The following is a 19,042-nucleotide window of genomic DNA, read 5'->3' on the forward strand; positions in this document are numbered from 1 at the left end:
TTAGCAGTCTTCAAAATAAACTCCTGTAACCACAAAACAAGCAACAAACAGACAAAGGCATTACACAGCCTCTGTAAAGGTTCATGTAGCTCTTCAACAAGAGCCAGCAAAATAAGAAGAAAAGCAACAGGTTTGTGCTCCGAGTTATAATCCAGCCTGGGTGCCGGATGAAAAGCCTATGTCTATGCCTATGCTTATACCTACACATTAATTAAAGAATTAAAGAGAAAGCCAAAGAACTTTTTAATTTTAAATTCAAGTTACCAGATTTAGGCATGAACAGCAGAAGACACAAGCACTTCTCTGCGTAACTAACTAGCAAGTTCTCTAAATAACTTTCATCTTAATGGGGCTGCTCACAGGAAGCAGTGCATTGATTTCTTGTTTTGCATTGCTTGTGCACGGCTTTTGCTTTATCTGTTAAACCACCTTTATCTCAATCCATGAGTGTTCTCACTTACACTCTTCCAATTCTCACCCGCATCCCACCTTGGCAAGACTGGCTGGGAGGGGCTTAGCTGTCAGCTGGGGTTAAACCACAACAGGGTATTATTCCTGAATCTGGTCTTGTTACAGATCTCCCCCTGGCTATCTTTTTAACACAGGGCAAAAAATCCCAGATCCTTCCTTTCATGCAATAAACCTCAGTAACACAGATGAACACACGCACTGTTACCAAACCACAATTAGTTCTGTAAAACCAGCTCACCAATTTGCACCTGCCTGTTTCCTCCATCAACACCTTGCTATCCAAATTATGTCTCCCATTCTATAAGTAACATGTTAACTTGGGTCATTCCTCCTCTAATGAGCCACTAATTATTTTTTCCAAGTTATATAAATTATCTTCTTTTCAGTTACATCTGTTTTGGAAATGATAAACAAGTAACAAATACAACATAGGTACTACTGGTCCAGAAATTTTTTATACTTTTTCCCATTATTAACTATTTTATATTTTATGGTGTATTTGTGCCAATATAGCGAATATTCTTCCTTATACTCAGACTTTCATCATCATTTTCACTTGTTCAAGAAATTATGTTTTACTAAAATAACTCTAAGTTAATGTATTCTTTTACAAAATGATTAAGGTGTATGAGTGACAAATTATAGTAGTGATTTGATTAAATTATTTAGTTAAGCAAAACATGAAAAATGCTGCAGACATTTAACTGAGTAGTTCCACATTGGTACCAAATAACCTATTTGAGTATAATTTAAGCAAGCATGTCTTCCATACTTTCTTTAATCTTGGCAATGCTGGAAGTGCTAAAGAAAAAAATCTCTCTCCCATTTCTGCTATTCTTCAACAGAAATGTTGAACTTTTTTATATCAATCATAAAAAACATAAGTTTATTTGTTCCTCATACATTCCTTACATAGAAGCTTGGGCCACACCTCTCAGTATAATTCTCCCTGGAAACAGGCAGAGATGTTGCAAATTTTAGAACTGCCATTCTAATCTTTGTTAGTTGTCAATCAGCCAGGGACAGTGCAGTGAGAAGCTCTGTGGAAAAAGCTACTACCCTGAACAGGTAAGTTCCAGTATTCCACACCTGAAAGTCCGTGGTTAGCAGTACATAAATACTCCACCAACGCCAGATAGAGCAGCTTATAAATTCCAGTCCCAAAAAAGACAAAAATAGCTGTAAAAGCTCATCATGCAAATTAAGCTATCATTTTTTTCAAAAATAAATAAATTTATATGAAACATTTTCTCAAGGCTTAATTTTAGTATTTTAGAGCACAAGTTATAAACTGTATTCTCAAGCTGTATTTTACACATGATGGTTGTTTTTAAAATGCTTATATCTTTTGCTAATACTTAAATTTTATATGTACAGTTTAACTTGATGTGATTCCCTGGCATCAATGAAATGCACTCCCCATATATTTCACAGAGTATGAACATTCATGGCCAACAACATTTTGTAAAAAACTAAAATCATAATATTAGAGTCATTTTTAATAAAAAGTCATTGTGTGTTGAAGACAAAAATAATCTCTTCACCCCCAAACCTTAGGAGAAATACCACTTGATGACAAGTTATTTGATGTCAAGGTAACTGTTTAACTATACTAACATCTTTATAATTACCTGTCACTTAGGTGAAGAAAACTGCTGCTCTCATCAGGATGTTCATCTTCAAAACTTAGATTGGACCAACTCCCAGTGCTATCATCACCAATACTAAGACTCATCTGCTGGCTAACAACAGATTCAACAGAGTGAAATCCTTCTCTTCCAACAGAGCTAAACAAAAATTTAAGACAAAAACATCACTGCATTTCATGCTGATCTGTGTTAGTTCATTCACAGCAATTTAAAATCACTCCAAAGACATCAAATTCCATTGGAAAAGAAAAACTGGGGAATCCCTTACTTTGTGTCCTATTCCTAACACAAGAAATAGTTCAACAATCTGAAACACCGACAGGCTTAGGTCAGGGATTGCTATTTGGAATTCTTTCATTAGAAATCACAGAGTGGTACAAAGAATTCTCTCATTTGGAATATTATATGCTATGAAGCACAGAAGGCACTGTAGCTCTGCAGACTGTGCATCAAAGTACACTTTAAGCAGAAGACTTACCATTTCTGAACTTGTTCATCCTAGGACAGTCTGGATATTTTCACTGGCATGCCCTCAGTACAAGCAGCTAAGTGGTCTGCTACTGGGGGCAAAGTGCTTAGGTATAAACTAGTAACTAAAATATTAGGATTCCATTTTAAAAAAAGTTTTCTGCAGAAAAAGATTTTTTTTTCTCCCTCAAAAAAGTGCAGGAATGCACGACTTGTACAGAATTTTTCCCCTCAGGAAGTAAGTTTAATTTTTTTTATCCAAAAACCAATCAAGCAACCATACTCCATAGAAGTTAATCTTTAGAAGACTTAAAAAAATTAAAGAAGTTTGAACTCCTTATTTAAAAAACTCCAAAAAAACTTTACAAAATGAGAACTTGCAGTTATTAGCTAACATTCATGTGCACACTGTGATTATCTATCTATATATATATGAAGCAGTAGGAAGTCCAAGAAAAATTATCAGCCTACTCCCACATAGCAAGCAGCCACAGTAACGCCCACTATTTAAAAAGTCAACCTTAACCACATAATTCCTAAGACTTTGTTCCAGTGAGTACAAATTTTTACAGATATGTAGCTGAACTGGAACCCATCAGGGTAATAAAAAAGGTCACTTTCCCCATTTTTATTTAGTTACACCAGCACCAGTTCTCTACATCACACAAGGCAGTTTCTCAAGGAACATATACATACATATCACACACTAGATGGCAATAGAAGAAACATTTAAAAATTCTGTCAGTAAAATTCTAATATTGCCTCCTTGCCCCAAATTTAATAATAAATAGTATCTCTTTCAACCCTGCATTTTGTTGCTGGCATATTCTAACTGGAATTTTTTATAAAGTGTCATCTTTGACAGCATAGGTATAGAAAAACATCACCACATGACTTTCTTGTTTTGTCACACACTGAGTAAGGACTCAACCCTGCTGTGCAAAGATCAGCAATATACTACTTAGGAGCACTTTTATGCTGTTAGTATGTATGTGTGTCATATCAAACCTTGAAAAATTTAGTTCAGTCCCACTGAGGCCTTTAGCCACTGAACATACAAAAATCATTTTTCATCATGATGCCCCTCTAACCACCAGAAAAAGAAACCAGTGTGAGGATTTCCCCTAAAAAAATAGAAGAAATATAAGCATTACTTCAAAATTACAAATTAAAAAAAAAAAAAAAAAAGGTATAGATTGCTCTTGGACCTGAAAAGATTTCACTCTGATCACAGCACAATCTGTTTTAGGAAACAGTTGTTAGCCACAAATTTACTGTGGCAAATATTTCCCATTTATAGACCTATTAAAGGAAACAGTATATTACCCTTTGCTAAATACATAAGGATTTCAAAGTAAATTCCTTCATTATTGTATTACTGTTTTATAAGCTAAAGTGTGGTTTAGCAAGTTGTTTTTTCTTAAAGTAACAGGTTATTTTTCTTTGTTTTTTTCTAGTAGTATAGACACTATCACAACAGAGCCATAATAAAAAAAATGAAGTCTTCATACTACAAAGCAATGGCTCATTTAACGAGCATCAGATGTTGAAGAGGAAGTATGAACATGGAACAAACCTGGATTCTGTTATGGCTCATAGATCAACAAAACCTGAAAGGACTAGTATATACAACTGTAGGAACTATTTTGAAGGTGAAACAGTAAATTCCTTATTAGTCACCTACTGGAACATATGTGTGCTGATACACATAGTATCCTTCATTTCAAGCTCACATAGATGGAATAAAGCTTTTTTTCCCTAGTTCTGAGTAATTTAAATATAACCAGAAGAACAAAAGGAAAACATTCAGAATAGAAAGTGTATCTTTCTAAGAAAATATATAGTAAAATTCCTTCTGAGCACATATTCTTGTTTATAATCCTTTTTTCTTGTAAAAAAAACGCAACAAATAAGAGAAAATTAAAATTACCTTATGGTAACTGCCTGACCAATATTCGTCATAGCTGATGTCATTATTTCAGTAGTAAGGCTTTCAGCAAAACTGACTCCATCTTGTCCAATACCACTGTCAGCTGTCAGACTTGTGTAACTCAGCTCCTTTTCTGCTTTCTCTATGGCCGCAGTAGCCCCCTTGTCAGAAAACACTGTCCTCTGTTCTACATCAACGTGAATTTTGGGAATATCGAGCTGAAACATTCTTGAATTTGGACAGGCACCACCCAATCCAGAATGAAGAAAACGCCTCACTGGAATGCAGGATTCTTGTGCAGGTAGATGATGGGACAGACTTTCTGTACAGTACCGATGTTCCTTCATACTGCAGCATCTACAGACAGTTCCAGAAAAAGGAGACAGTTTCTCAGCATATGAGAACTTATCCCCATTTTTTCTGTTTTCAGCCACATGGAGAACAGCTGACTCTAAACTCATTTCTAGAGTATCATCTGCTACTTTCCTAGCATATTGTTCTATAGCTTGAATTATGCCTTCACTGTAGCCATTTTCATTTATATTACCTGTACTATGATAGAGTTTATGATCTGGGGAGAAAGGAAGAAATGTTCTAGAAAACCTTGTTTTAATGAGATCCCCTGTGACTTCATCAAATTCAGTCTTTTTATATAGGCAGGAATCTGTTAGAGACTTTGGCAAACATGTTCCCGACATTTTCAGCTTCTTCCTGACATCACAAGTGATACTGTGAGCAAGGGATTCAGAAAAATGTAACAACTCCATACATTCTGTTCTCTGTGTGCAGACACTCCTCTCCAACATTTGGCCTTCACAGCGATGAATGCTGCTTTTCACTTGCTGTACTGCATCTTCATTTCCTGCTTTGATCAGCTCCAGCTTACCATTTACCTGTGCACTTTGCCCAGGAAATGTCTTTCTGCTGTATCTGAATTTGGTCTTTCTAGCAGCTTGCTGCAAGCCTGACTTGATAGACCTGTAAGCAAGTCTGCTGGCATACTGATCCACTAACAGCTCAGCGTTACCTCCTTCTCTTCTCAGAACACGGATAACATGATCTGCGTACTCATCAGTCACACTTTCACAGCTCGGGTACTTGGAGGTCAAACCTGTTGTGCCTGAACCACGTGGTAAAGGAAGCCCAGATGAATCTCTCTCCCCTAGCCACTGGTCCTGTACTGGACCACCACAGTATTCTTTTGAACTACCATCTTTATCGCCTCTTCTCACATAAAAGCAATCCACCTGGCAGTTAACCCGCTTCAACCTCAACAGCTTGCAGTGCCTTGATTTCACTACTTTCTTGGCCTCGTTGATGACTTTTCCTGCCACATCACCTGCATAATTCCACAAGGAATTACATGTCTCTTCTGGGATATCTACAAATGCAGTATACCCACATATTTTATTTTGCATCCCTAAATGAGCCAGCCTGCCAGCTTCTCTTTCATTTGGTTTACAACCTAAATGGGAAGCAGCCATTTCAGTTGCTACTGAAATTATTTGGCTAGCTAGGCAATCTGCATACTGAATTGTTTTTGCGGAATGCTCCTCTTTCTTAACAGGCATTCCAGAATGATCTTCATCTTCACTACTTTCCACTTCTTCAGAAAGCGACCGCATCAGTTTCAGCATAAATTCCTCATTTTCCAAAGAGTCGTGTTCAGTTTCAGATGAATCAGTAATGGATGGATTGTAGGGTGTAGAAGGTGGTGTTGCAGGTGCAAATTCCTTTGCTAATTCTCCCTTGAGTTTCTTGGACAGTTTTCTTAGATTCCTTTCAGAACTACTTTGACATGGTACTAGAGGAGTTGGTGGGGGTGTATCAGGCACTAAACAGTTATTTCCATGTTTCAGGTTTGATTTTTCTTCCATCTGCAAAGTACCTTCACTGCCAAACATCTCTGAAGAAAAGCTATTTGCATGCAGAAAACAATCAGTCTGCCTGTAATTCAAAGCTCCTGCTGACAGTTTCTGGGTATCGTTTTTTTTGGAAGGCTTGTTTAAGCATGTGATTGAACAGCTTCCTGTGTCAGTACAGTCCTCTAGAACATGCCTTGCAAAAGTCACAGTGGAACAAGGAGGAGGTGATTTTGAAGAAAATTTCTTTCCTTTTTGTTCCTGCCAACAATCTTTAGATTCTAAAACACACTGACCAGAATGAGTCGGAGTAAGAAATTTACAGGGATTATTCAAAGGCAGCTGGTGCTGTTCCACAATTATAGAAACATTACTTTGTTTCTCAGCCTCTTGCTTCTTTATCACACATTGTTCTTTTCGATTGGTATCTCTGCAAGTCTGTGAGCTCATATTACATGTTAAATTCTCACTGGTCTTGCACAACGCAGTTTTACTTTCTTCAACAGATTGTTTTACGACATACTTGGCCAAATGATCTGCAAACATGCTCTTAGGGGAGTCTTCACCAGTTCCTTGCACATAAGGTTTTTTACCTATTACTTTTCTTGCTAAAAAATCTGAATACTCTTCTACTGCTTTTGTTACTCTAGATGAGGTTATGGTTTCGTAAGCTTCATTTACTATCATATCTACCATAGTTCCAGAGAAAGTATTAATGTCTTTAGACCCACTTGTTAATTCTGAATTATTGTTCATTCCAGATCTGTTATTTGTTAGTTTGGTATCATTCTGGTTACAAAAGAGTGATGGAGTGCTTTCAGTACTTTGACTGTGATCCGAAGTTAGATAAATATTTCTGAAAGAAGCAACCTCCTCCTCTCTCGTTCTGCTTGTGAAAAACGGATGAGTGCAGTCTTTGAATACTTTTGCACAATCATCAGCATTTGGAACAGTGGATACTTTTGTTTTGTAAGCATCAGAAGAAACCTGTTGCTGACAAAGAGCTCTTCCAGCTAAGGGCACAGGTATTGAACTCACAACACCAGAGGTACAAAATAGAGCTTTCTGTACTGTATATTCCTTCTTGGAGTCTTGGATTGGCTTTAGTGCTACCCTATCATTAAAATTAGGAGAAACTGTGGAAGTCTGTGTTGCCTCTAACATACTTTCTGCACTTACATATTTGATATTGTCCATGGAAACACTAATGGCTGCTTGTGTTGTGAAGGTCACATCAACCTGAGATAGTTCAATAAATGCCTCCTGAATGACAGATTCAGACAAATCTCGGGCATAGGATTTTACCACTTTGTTTTCATAATCAAATGATGAGGGCTGTGCAGTAGGTGTTGATGGATATGAAAACTGGCATACTTCCATGATTCCTTCAAACACAAGTTCTTCAGCAAGGTCTGCTGCAAACCGTGCAACAGTGTTGGTAAATATTTGTTTCTTTACCTGACGCAATTCTTTCAAAGCACCAGTTATAGCTTCGCTCACCAAAAAGTTTGCTATGCCATTAATGGCACGCTCCTTCAGCGAGATTGCTCTACGTCTTCCAATCTCATACAAAGCCATTTGAAAGACTGAAGAAGTCAACCTAGCAGCCAAATGACAAAGTGCATTTGTGCACGAAGAAACACCTTTTTGGAGGTCTTTAAATGCACTGCCAAAACTTTTCTCAACCAATTCAGTTGCAAATTTCTGAATGCTATCTCTTATCATTAGTGACTTATGTTTAGATTTTGCTTGCTTCTCTGGTTCCCTACTAGTTTTCATTTTGAGATCTGCAGCTTGCCTCTTCTTCTCTTTCAGAGCAACCCTTTTGTGCTTTGAATCATTCTCGGCACACCTTTGTTCTGATGAGGACTCAGAAAAAAAAACAGAACCCAGTATTTCACAAGAAACACTGTCAGCATATGCTGAGTAACTGTTATAAGCTGCATCACGGTGACTTTGACCTGTCCCATCTCCACCAAGGTTAATTCGACACGAACATTCAGAAGAACCGCAGCTCCCTAGGGGGCTGAAGGCCGATGTTCTAATAGGGCTGAAGAAGCCTCCATTCTCTTCCCCCGATGTTTTAACCGGGCGAGGGGAATCCGGGACCTCAAAGATGCTGCTGTACGGTGATTCTGGCTTACGAGGAGTTGGTTTCTTTATGTTGGCTGGAAGAGTGGGACGATCAAACTTGAATTTCTGAGGATTCATTGCAATGCTTGCAGAAGACAATTTTTCATGCACAGTCCTCCTTTTCTGGGCAGGATTCCCTAGGATAGGATCCCTAATAATTTTACAAGTGTTTTCCAAGGCTTGCTCCAGCTCATCAAACTGATCAAAACTATCAAAAAATTCACTCACTTCTGAGTCTGAATCCTCTATACCGTCTTTTACTACTGGAATTTTTGGCAGCTGAAGTTTTGCCTTCAAGCTTTTTTGATACCCTTCTTCATCTAAAAAGATGATGGGGCTTGGGCTGGAGCAATCTGACTCAGAGGATTCAGCTGGAGAGGAAGAAAACAATGTTTTACGTAAAAAATGAACACCTTGGTCAGAAGGATTATATGGCTTATAGAAACTCCTTTGTATCCAAGGATCAGAAATTGAGGTTGTAACTGAATTCTTTACTGAGGACAGATCCTTAAGTCCCAAAATATCAATCAAAGTAGAAGATCTGGCAGATGATTTTCGATGTGCAGAACCCACAAGAATCTTTGAGTCAACAGCTTCTAAACATTGAGTAGGGATGGTCTGTGAAGCAGCATCTCGATGGTTTTGAGAAGTAAAGCTGCATGTACCTGAACAAAAAAAAAAAGGTAAAGAGATTGCTTCAAAAACCAAGAATTTACACAGAACTACAGCAAACTGGTCAGATTTTAATGGCAATGTCTGGGTTTACTATTGCTGCAAAATGGTAGCTCATCTTTCATGATTAAAGTGATTTTTCATTTTCTTTACACACTATTACTAGTAACTGATAAATGAATGTATTTTTTAGCACACAAACCAGAACAAGATTTAATTTGATATCCATCTGACACTGAGATTGAATCTTTGGTTTATGAGTTGGTAAGCAGTTGTAAAAAGAGAAAAAAATTAATTTTTCAATTGCATTATATCCCTTCAGAAAGCATGATTAATATTAAAAAAAAGCCATTTAGTTATATATACTTTCTTGTTAAATCCCAGCAGCCTAAATCTCAAACACCAATTTCTACAAGTGTGCAAGAACTCACCAGCACTTAGTATCTTTGAAGGTTCATCTTCATCTAAGTGTTCGAAAGCAGTGACAAAATCATCCTCAATTGAAGAAACTGACTGATTGGTGTCATCATCTTCACCATGGGTTTTCTCTGTTTGATGCTTTTGCGAAGAGCTTATTTCCACTGCATATCTGATGCCTGCAGTATACTTGCTTAGCAAGGTAAATATATAATCAACTTTGATCCTTGGGAATGATGGAGACAGTCTCATCACACAAAATACTTCAGGAAGCCGATTCTTGAAAAAGAGAGCAACAAGAAAACAAACACAAGAGAAAAAAAAATCTTTGAGAGATTCCTTCAATTCATTTTTATGAAGAGTAAATAATTTTCAAATATTTTAAATACAAGAAAATTAATTCAATAGTGTGTGTAGAGTGATAGCTAGAATGACTTACTAATTTTTTAATGTCTATATCCTGAATAAATCATTGCAATAATACAACACAATCATGATAACATGTACCCAAGAATCCATTAAAGAATGCGTGCTAAAAATTTGTGCAGGAACACACTATTTTCAGAGCATGTTTATGCTGTATAATATTTCAGTTTGTAGGATATCTGTTTCTTTGAGCCACTTTTACTCTTACATGCAATGTTTGTAATTGGAAAGAATATAATTAGCATGGTAATAATGGGAACAATATAGAAATAAAAATCATGGAAATCATATCATTAACAGCCTTTATAACTTTTTCAAGGAAAGCAATCACTGAGTTTTATGAATACCAGACATTCCCTTAATTTTGGGCATCCCTGTCTCAACAAAAAAAGTCTGCTGAAGATCAAAGCTATTTGAGTAGAGCAGAGATAGGTAAGCTGACAAATTTTATATTCTTTCCAAATTTCCAGTGAAAGGGACTATAGGAAAGCAGAAGCATGGGATCAGCACCATAATTAAATATTTTTAAAGTATTTTCTGTATATATATAGCACAGTTTATTTCAATGAAACAACAGAAATATTACATTAATACTGATGTAGCTAAGATTGCCCAAAACCAAAACCAGGACAGGGTGTAATAAGACTAAACTCTTTAGAAGGCAAAATGTAATGCTTCTGACATGCAAGACGACACAAAAATTTTACCTGGTGTTTTGTGACATAAGGTTTTGCCAAGGTTTTCTTTAAGTCTTTTAGAAATACAGCCTCATTCTCTTTTAGTTTGCGCAACTGGAGCGATTTCAGAACATCTGGAAGCTCTACAGACACAGCTGACAACTCCTGATTTCAAATAAAAAACATTACAAATAAAAAATAAAAAATAGTATGCAAATGACAGTGGGGTTGATTTCATACCTCTCCTACATCCTAACAGCTGCTAATTCTGGAAAAGTTTTTCTTTTCTTACCTATTTCTTACTCTATCCCCCACTCACTCTCTCAAACTGTGATGTAAAGCTTGTAAAAAAAAGATTTAATTCAGTCCATACTTGGACTTGCCTAAAAGTCATAAAGCAGAATCTCAAAAGTGCTGAAAAGCAGCTGCACGTCCTACAAAATACCCAACTACACTGACCTCAGCTAATGATGGTTCTCAATGGATCTCTACTTGCTCTTTGTGTGTTTTATTGGAACAGTTTTCTAGCTCCCTATCACAAAAAACCTGAGCAAGGTATTTCTTTAACATGACCTTGGACAACATTTAGATTTAGCTAATACAGAAAAGGCCTATGAAAGACTTACGATTTTTTTCCAACATCCAAACACCACTGATCCCTATAGTTCAAAGCAAATCCCCATAAACTTGTTCTGTTCAACCTTCTCTAAATTCCATCTAACTTTAAACAGTCAAACAGTTCTTATCCATATTAGCAACATTGATCTAATACGGAACACAAATGGATTCAGAGTTTGTTTTACTTTTTAAAATATCAGCAAACGATTACAACCAATCTCTACTAATATCTAGACAGTGAACATAAATACTGTGAACATAAATGTTATGAATTATACTGATATGTAAATTGCATATGAAGACTAAATCCTTAATTTATGAAAATGGCACATCATAACCCTTGTTGTTTGCTACACTCCACCTTTTAAAATAATATTTCCTTATCTAAATCTCCAGAAAAACACCTTAAGGCACAACCATAATACTGACTCCTAAATCCCCACCAGTAATTCTCAGCTAGAGGTCAGATCAGTAAAGTTTAATTTCACACATGCAACTGCACTATCTCAATAAGCATAACTCAACTAAAGGGTAAGATAACAAACCAAAATACTGATACACACAAGCCTTTAACAACAAAACCCAAACCAAAAAAACCCCCACAAAACCACAACCGAGGCCCTTCCCACCCTAACACTCCCCCCAACCAATTATCCTCCCCCACTGCATTTAGGTCGTTCCAGAGCATCCTAATATAACGGCTGACCCAGATAACATTGTAAATATATATAAAACACTGATTATCATATTAAAATAATTATTTCCAACCTTTCAATGACATTTGAAACTCAGGGTTTTAAATAGTCAAGATACATCTATTCCATTTCTTGAATGCCAAATTTCCTCCATTTCAAAAAATCAGGTGCTACTTGGAAGAAATTTTCCAATATAGATAGATGTATACTGTACCTGCAAGCCTGCAGCACTCATCTCTTCCGCAAAACCTATAAATGTAATCTGTAAAATAAATATATGGATACAGTCAAGTACAGTAAAGATTTTTCTTGTTTTATGCAGATATTTAAGAGTTAAAAATTCAGCAGACTTAAAGCTTCATTCTACTGTGACAGAAACCATACCTTAGGGCAGAACAGCTTGCTCAATCAGTAGCACACATACAAAAAGAATGGTAATGCTACACTATTTGACTTGAAAAAGGTCAGGTCAGACTGAAGAGCATGTATAATATTTAAAACTCACTACACAGGAATTATTCCAGTGTCTTTTATATACAGAGCCACACATACAAGCCTCATTACATCTGTTAAAATAAAGATGACTTTGCAAAGATCCGTGCCTCTCCATCCTTGCTTCAGGCTGGGCACATATAAAACAGTTCCAGTCTGAAATCCGTCCATGCTGATAAACTGTTAGACATTTGGATATGCTGATAGAGCACAATGCCAACACATTATGCAATTTACCATGTAAATTGATTAGCCTAAGGCCAAAACACATTACTTAAGCCACATGTTTGCATGCCATTTTAAAGTAAATAAACCCTAACATAAAAGAATTAAAATATTCAACCTACCAAAGAAAAAAAAAAAAAAAAGCATTGTCAGGCTCAGGAACCTTGAGTATGCCAGAAATACCAGTTTTACCTCAGGTTTTCATGCTTGTGAAGGTATATTTTATCACATATTGTCCCTCTCTTCTGTCTACAGGTGTTTAGCACCATTCAACATGAAGAGACTGAAGAGAGTCAGGCACTGCTCAAACTCTGTTTCAAATGTCAGATTTCCTTAGTTCTTGTTTATTATTTCCCTAACAACAAATTAATAGGCCATCTGCATACTCAAAAAAACATACCAAGACATTTATTTTCAAAACAAGAGTGTCAGAAAAAAAACTTTGCTTCCATTTTGTAGATACGGAATTAAGCACAGAGACTAAACATTTCCACTGATGTTTGAAATTTAGTTTCATATCGTTTGGGTTCTATTTTTTCAGAGCACTATGCAATAGATTGATTTTTAAGCCACAACTCATAAATTTGCAGCAGCTACTCCAGTTACTCCAAAGAACAGTACTATGTTTATATTGATACATTATTAACCAATTCAGCTACCAGCTTGTATATACACAGAATCTCTGTAAGTACAGAGCTAGAAAAAAAAAGGCCAGAATTCTATTTTGAACTGTACTTGTGTTTTGAATATGTCATTTCAAAGTGTGAATAAAAAAGAAACCCCAAACTTCATTTTCAACTGAAATCATACTGTGAAAAATTTTATCTTGTTTATTTCAGGGGGGTCTCATGCTGGAAAAAAGATCTTATGCTTCCAGTTGATATCTTCCTGCTTGCATCCACTTATGTCAGGTACGACAAGATCATACAGGAAATAATGCTTCTCCATAGCATTCCAAATAGCTACAGACAAATTGCACATCTGCAGCACCATATTCACTGTGAAACAATCCTGTTTGAACAACATTACTCTTCAACTACTACACAATTCATCTACACAACACCTGCAAGACATTCTTCAACTTCTATACTTTTTTATCTGTGCAGTACGTACAATATGATCTGAATTCCTCCTCAGAAGGGGTAAAATATCAAACAATTTAAACTACCTGGGAAGAAAACTAGCTCTCTAAAGAACATTTTGAGAGGCTCCAGAGTTTGTTGATGGGATATTTTCAGCAGTTTTGCTTCAGTTTTCTAATGGGTGTTTGTTTTCAGCCTTCTTACATGCCTCTTCCTCAAGACAATGATTCCAACCCTTACCCTCTCCCATGGGATAACTCATTGTGAAAGACAGGGCAGTGAGCAGGAGTCATAGTTTCACACAAATGAAGGGCAATATTACACTGTGAGATAAGCAGACAGCTGTCAGAGCCCCAACACTACTGAGTCTGTCTATTTTTGCCTTTGACAAGGCTAATCTAGATCTCTTTATTGTGGTCAAACTCCAGTTTCTACAGAAAAAAAAAATCACCTTTTAATACCTTGAACATGTCTGAAGTTAGTACATCAGTTCAAAAGTTGCCAGGGAGTAGGCCAAGGAAATAAAAAGGTCATCAGTAACACAAGTTCCTTTCTTTAAATTAAAAATAAGTGTATGAGACAATGTATTCAAAGGCTATCTTAAGGCATGGGTACAAAGGAAACGGTACAGGGAAACCTAAATTCTGGTTTTCTCAAGTCTGAGTTCTTCTAACATCATCCTCCATATAAGTATCTTTTCCTGTATTTTCATGAAGAAAAAATACCTGTTCTGTGACAAGATATTGACCCTCTTACATTTCAACCAGAGGGTTCTTAATTGCTTGATCTCATAAGGCAACTAAATGTAGTCAGCTATCTTTCTCCACAGGGACCATCATTGCAGACACATAAAACATATTACCAACTATTTGTCAGGTATTTCTACAAGACAAAAAAACCATAGATTCTAAAGCATGGTCTACCTGATCAGATAAAGACAAGGTTTTGCTCACACCTCCACTGCATAGCTGCTCCTCCTTAGGTTAATCTGTCACAGCTTTCATCCCTCAAAAATTTGATTTCTTGCTGGCTCCCCAAATGTCTCAACCCCTGACTGTGTCCATTCAGTTACATAACCTCTGGTGTTATCCAGGTAACCCTAATTCATCAATCTGCCTCTTGCTACTGCTTATGCAATTATCAGTCTCCCCTAACCACTGCCTCAGTTGTCTTTGCTTCAATTCTCCCTATCTCAGCTCCTCTGCATGGCCTGTTCAGGTCAGTCTCTCCGTCTCTAAGCTCCTTGTCAGACCTGTCAACTACTAATTAGAAGTCTTGCAAAACCCATCATACAAGTTACACGGTGTACCATGTACCATTGCTTTTACTTTTTTCTTTTCCCTTTGGGGAAGTTGTTGCTAGCCTTGTAATTTAAACAGTTCTACTAATTCCTCCTTACAGCCTGAGATTTACCTAGATAGTCCCACATTCTAGCAGGTCTACTTCTCTCCAGACCTTCTCCATCTTTCAGACCATCTGTAATCACATAAAGTAAGTCTAGATCTGCAATTCTGAGGCTTCAGCTTTTATCTTCAGACCCGAATTAAAGTGTTCTGCTACTTTGTTAGGATACCATCCATACAACCTTGATCACAGCAGTGCTCACAAATGCAATACACCCCAGTCATCTATTTACAAATCTTGGTTTTCTAGTTTCTAATGTGATTCAAGAATCACATTAGTGGGCATAGATTTTAACTTGTAGCATTGCTCCTATTTACTATCCTGCAGCTTTCCATACTGTTTTCTATCATAGCCACAATATATATATATATAAGTGACAATATTAAGGCAAACCTCAATAAAATTATCTTGTTCTTCCTGATTTAAACATTCCTCTGCTGATACACTGCATAACTCTTTCCTGCTGTGTAGCAATGACTTCATAGAGTGCAGGATACTTTCACCAAAACTCTGAAAAACAATAAAAAAAAAATTTTAAAAATGCATGTTCAGTTTCAGATACATGGTCCATCCATTTATTCTCTCCACAAGAGAGAAAGTTTTGGTACTCCATAAGTTCTGGTACTCTCAATTAGTATTATTATTTCAAATTATCTTGCACATAAATCAGCAGGTTCGAAGTTTCAATTTACTTCAGGACATGAAGCTGAAGCAGGTACATTTTTTTCAAGCAATACTTTTATTTCAAAATAGTTTAACATTCTGTATTTTTAAAATAAGGAAAAATGAGAACACATGGAAAAAACTAACAGATGCATCCAAGAAGAAATCCAAATTCCATCTATTCCTTGCATTGTAACCTGTATATGGAACTTTTCCATCAGCTTTTCCTTAAATAGGATGAAAAGTAATTTTAGCCAAGAAAAGTAATGCAGGTGACTTCTAAAGTCAGAGGGGGAGAAAACAAACAAACAAAAACGCCCAAGAAAATCCACATATACTCTTTCCGTTCCATGAAGAATATGAAACAACTGTAACTTAATCCCATGTAAATACTTCTTGCAATATTTCTTGTAATTACACTTACGGTGACATGCAAGCACCCAAGGATGGCTAAAAAAGGCTGAAGAATCCAAGACTTTCTCCCAGTGTAACAAAGCACAGCAGAACAAAAGAATCAACACTATAAAGGCAAATAAGACTACAGGACAAAAAAGCTGGTTTGTGAAAAAGACAATATTCCTTCAATTGTTTTAGGAAATCAGCAATCTTTTCTTTTTTAGTTTAAATTTTTCCTCTTCTCTAGTAAATTGGAAGGTTAACAAGACAAATAAGAACATCAGATCGTTAAAAATTATTAACCCAGTATTTATTTTCTATAGGACTGCCCTGTCAAAAATGACATGAGAAATCCGTGTGTACAACTTATGACAAGGTATTTCACCTAGCTTCTCAAACAATAGCAGAAGTGCTAGATAGTCCAGTTTGGACAAAGAATGTTTTGCATTTCTGCTACTCCCACAACAAAACCAATCCCTTTATAGTAAAAAGTGTATAGCAAAAAGTATTTTTTTTTTCTCTGTATAAAAAGTAGTGTCAAATACTAACTACTGTGTTGAAAACCAAATTATTAGAGCAGGGCCAATGTCACCATGGTTGTGCTCATGGCACCACAAAATTAGAGAAATACTTCTAGAATGAACAGTCAAAAGCAAAACAGAGCTTCAGGATCTTTGAAATTGCCAAAATACATTTAAGAATGGTAGCCAACAAGTCTCAGACTGCCACAGTGACAGCCAAGGTCATGAGACACTAAAGAAGTCAAAGCAGTAACTTTTATAGAACTCGACTATATCTTAAAGTATTTTAGGCAGTTATTGGGTCATTTAAAATAAATTAATGAAGTGCTCACCTAATTTCCACTTTCATCTATTCCCTTGCTACCACATGTTTAGCTACAATTTGCTCTCACTTTGTACTTTCCAAAGAATGTTGTCAGCACCTTTCTCTGATTCTCTGGATCTTCCAAATTTACAGGAGACTGGAACACCAATTGTTGCTCAAAGACTGTTCCCCGGTAATTCCTTCATTCATGTTGTACAAAAGTAATTTGTGAAGCCCAAACATGCATGTTGAAATGCCTCATTTTCAGCTTTTACAATTATTCAAACAGTCACAACATTCAAAACAGTAATTAGGGAAAAAAAGAAATCCATATGACATGACCTGCTAATTTTCTGCAAGTCAATAGCACTCCAGTTTGAGAAGGGATCAGTGTTATTCTCCAGCTGGCTTTTCTAAAGCTACAAACTATTACACACATCTTATTTATAAACAAGCACCTTTCCCTAGTTTAACACCTGAATGGCAGAATGGGTGACTAAGAACCAGAGCATGGCATGAGGAACTACTGAGGTGAAAGACAATTCAACATTTTGGAGAATATAAAGTTGAAGTGGGAGAAGAAGAATGATGAAACAATTGGAAACATCTCCCTGAGGTCTGGAAGGACCAGCATAGAAGACTATATGCAAGTCTGGCAGCCCATGGTGGCACTCTGCAACTGAAGAGATAAAATATCCATAGCTAAAATGAGAAGGAATGAAATGACATACGTTTTTCATATCATATTAATGAATATAAAAAAACCTCAGAATGTGAAAATAATATGGAAATTAACAGGCACACTTCATACACAGAAGAAAAAATACAATCTATCTGGACTTCTGTAGGTCACTTAAATATATAAGGAGTTAACAAAACCAGATAAAGACAAAATTAACTAAAAGAGCTGGTTTTGGAAATTAAGAATTTGCCTGGATGGAGATAATAAAGGGAGGGTTTTGAGAACAGTTGATACAGGTCAGTAAGTAACTTCTTCAGAATTTATCGTGAGACTGATGTCAAGCATCATCATCATGAATGAATTTAATGAGGGAAAAAAGCAAATATGAAATGAAGACTGTTGAAAATTTGAAGTAAGCAGGTGTCATCAGCTAAGAAGGAAAACAGTAAATCATACAGGAAGAACTTGCTCAGTATGAGTGTTTTAAAAGACAACCATAAGAAACACGAAGTTATTAAAGTCCTTAAAATCTAAAAGCAAACTTTAAAATTGAATTGCAAATTCACAAGCTGGGAAATAAAAGACCTTAACTGACTTCTTGATCATGGCATAGCAATGAATGAACAGTCAATACAATACCGCACTGGAAGTGGCAAACATGCATCCTTTAGTGAAAGAACTGACATCAGAGTCACTGAGAAGGACATCCTGTGTAATTGCACATACAGTATTATCCACATGTAAAAAGAAGATTAACTCATAACAAGCACAGAAAGTAGGACTATGAAGGATAATCACTGGAATGCAGAGGCTTTCATACAGAAGCAGACTAAAACCTTAGTTTACACAGTTTCCAAAAAACAAGGCTAACAGAGGACAGATCACCAAGTGTAAAAAAAATAAGAAGGGTGAACATCAGCAGAAGAAAAGAAATTATTTAAGCAAAAGAATAAGGATATCCATGTACAAACAGGTATAAATTTGCTGTGAGTAGCTTCAGCCTGAAATTCTTAAGTCTTAGTTATTACCACAGTGTGGTTCAAAAAGACAAAACCGGCAGTAGGTTTGGGGGAAGGTGTTTGAAAGCCCTCATTAACCGAGAGGCTATATTTAGTAACTTTTTGATAGCCTTATCAAAATTGTGCTTGTGACAGCAGAGGACTGGACCCAATTTCAGAGAAATCCTCCTATCCAATGACATAAATTCCCTCTCAATCCTGTAACAGGAGATGCAACTACATTAAAAACTGAAAAC

General features: G+C 36.4%; 1 protein-coding gene across 4 annotated transcripts in view; it reads right to left on the minus strand.

Moving 5' to 3' along the window:
* The window catches only part of AKAP11 (A-kinase anchoring protein 11), a 44,276-nt gene that overhangs the window by 13,956 nt on the left and 11,278 nt on the right, over window positions 1–19,042 (minus strand). For 3 of the 4 annotated variants that reach the window (XM_033051283.1, XM_033051281.1, XM_033051280.1), the window contains exons 3-8: window positions 15,615–15,731; window positions 12,233–12,280; window positions 10,736–10,870; window positions 9,617–9,881; window positions 4,519–9,178; window positions 2,103–2,258 (exon numbers count right to left, since the gene is read on the minus strand). In XM_033051283.1, the coding sequence (XP_032907174.1) occupies window positions 2,103–2,258; window positions 4,519–9,178; window positions 9,617–9,881; window positions 10,736–10,870; window positions 12,233–12,280; window positions 15,615–15,731 (5,381 nt within the window). The remainder of the gene's footprint in view (window positions 1–2,102; window positions 2,259–4,518; window positions 9,179–9,616; window positions 9,882–10,735; window positions 10,871–12,232; window positions 12,281–15,614; window positions 15,732–19,042) is intronic. The other variant, XM_033051282.1, reaches the window with a different exon arrangement.

The sequence above is a fragment of the Catharus ustulatus genome, chromosome 2 (assembly GCF_009819885.2).
Source record: "Catharus ustulatus isolate bCatUst1 chromosome 2, bCatUst1.pri.v2, whole genome shotgun sequence".
Classification (NCBI taxonomy): domain Eukaryota; kingdom Metazoa; phylum Chordata; class Aves; order Passeriformes; family Turdidae; genus Catharus; species Catharus ustulatus.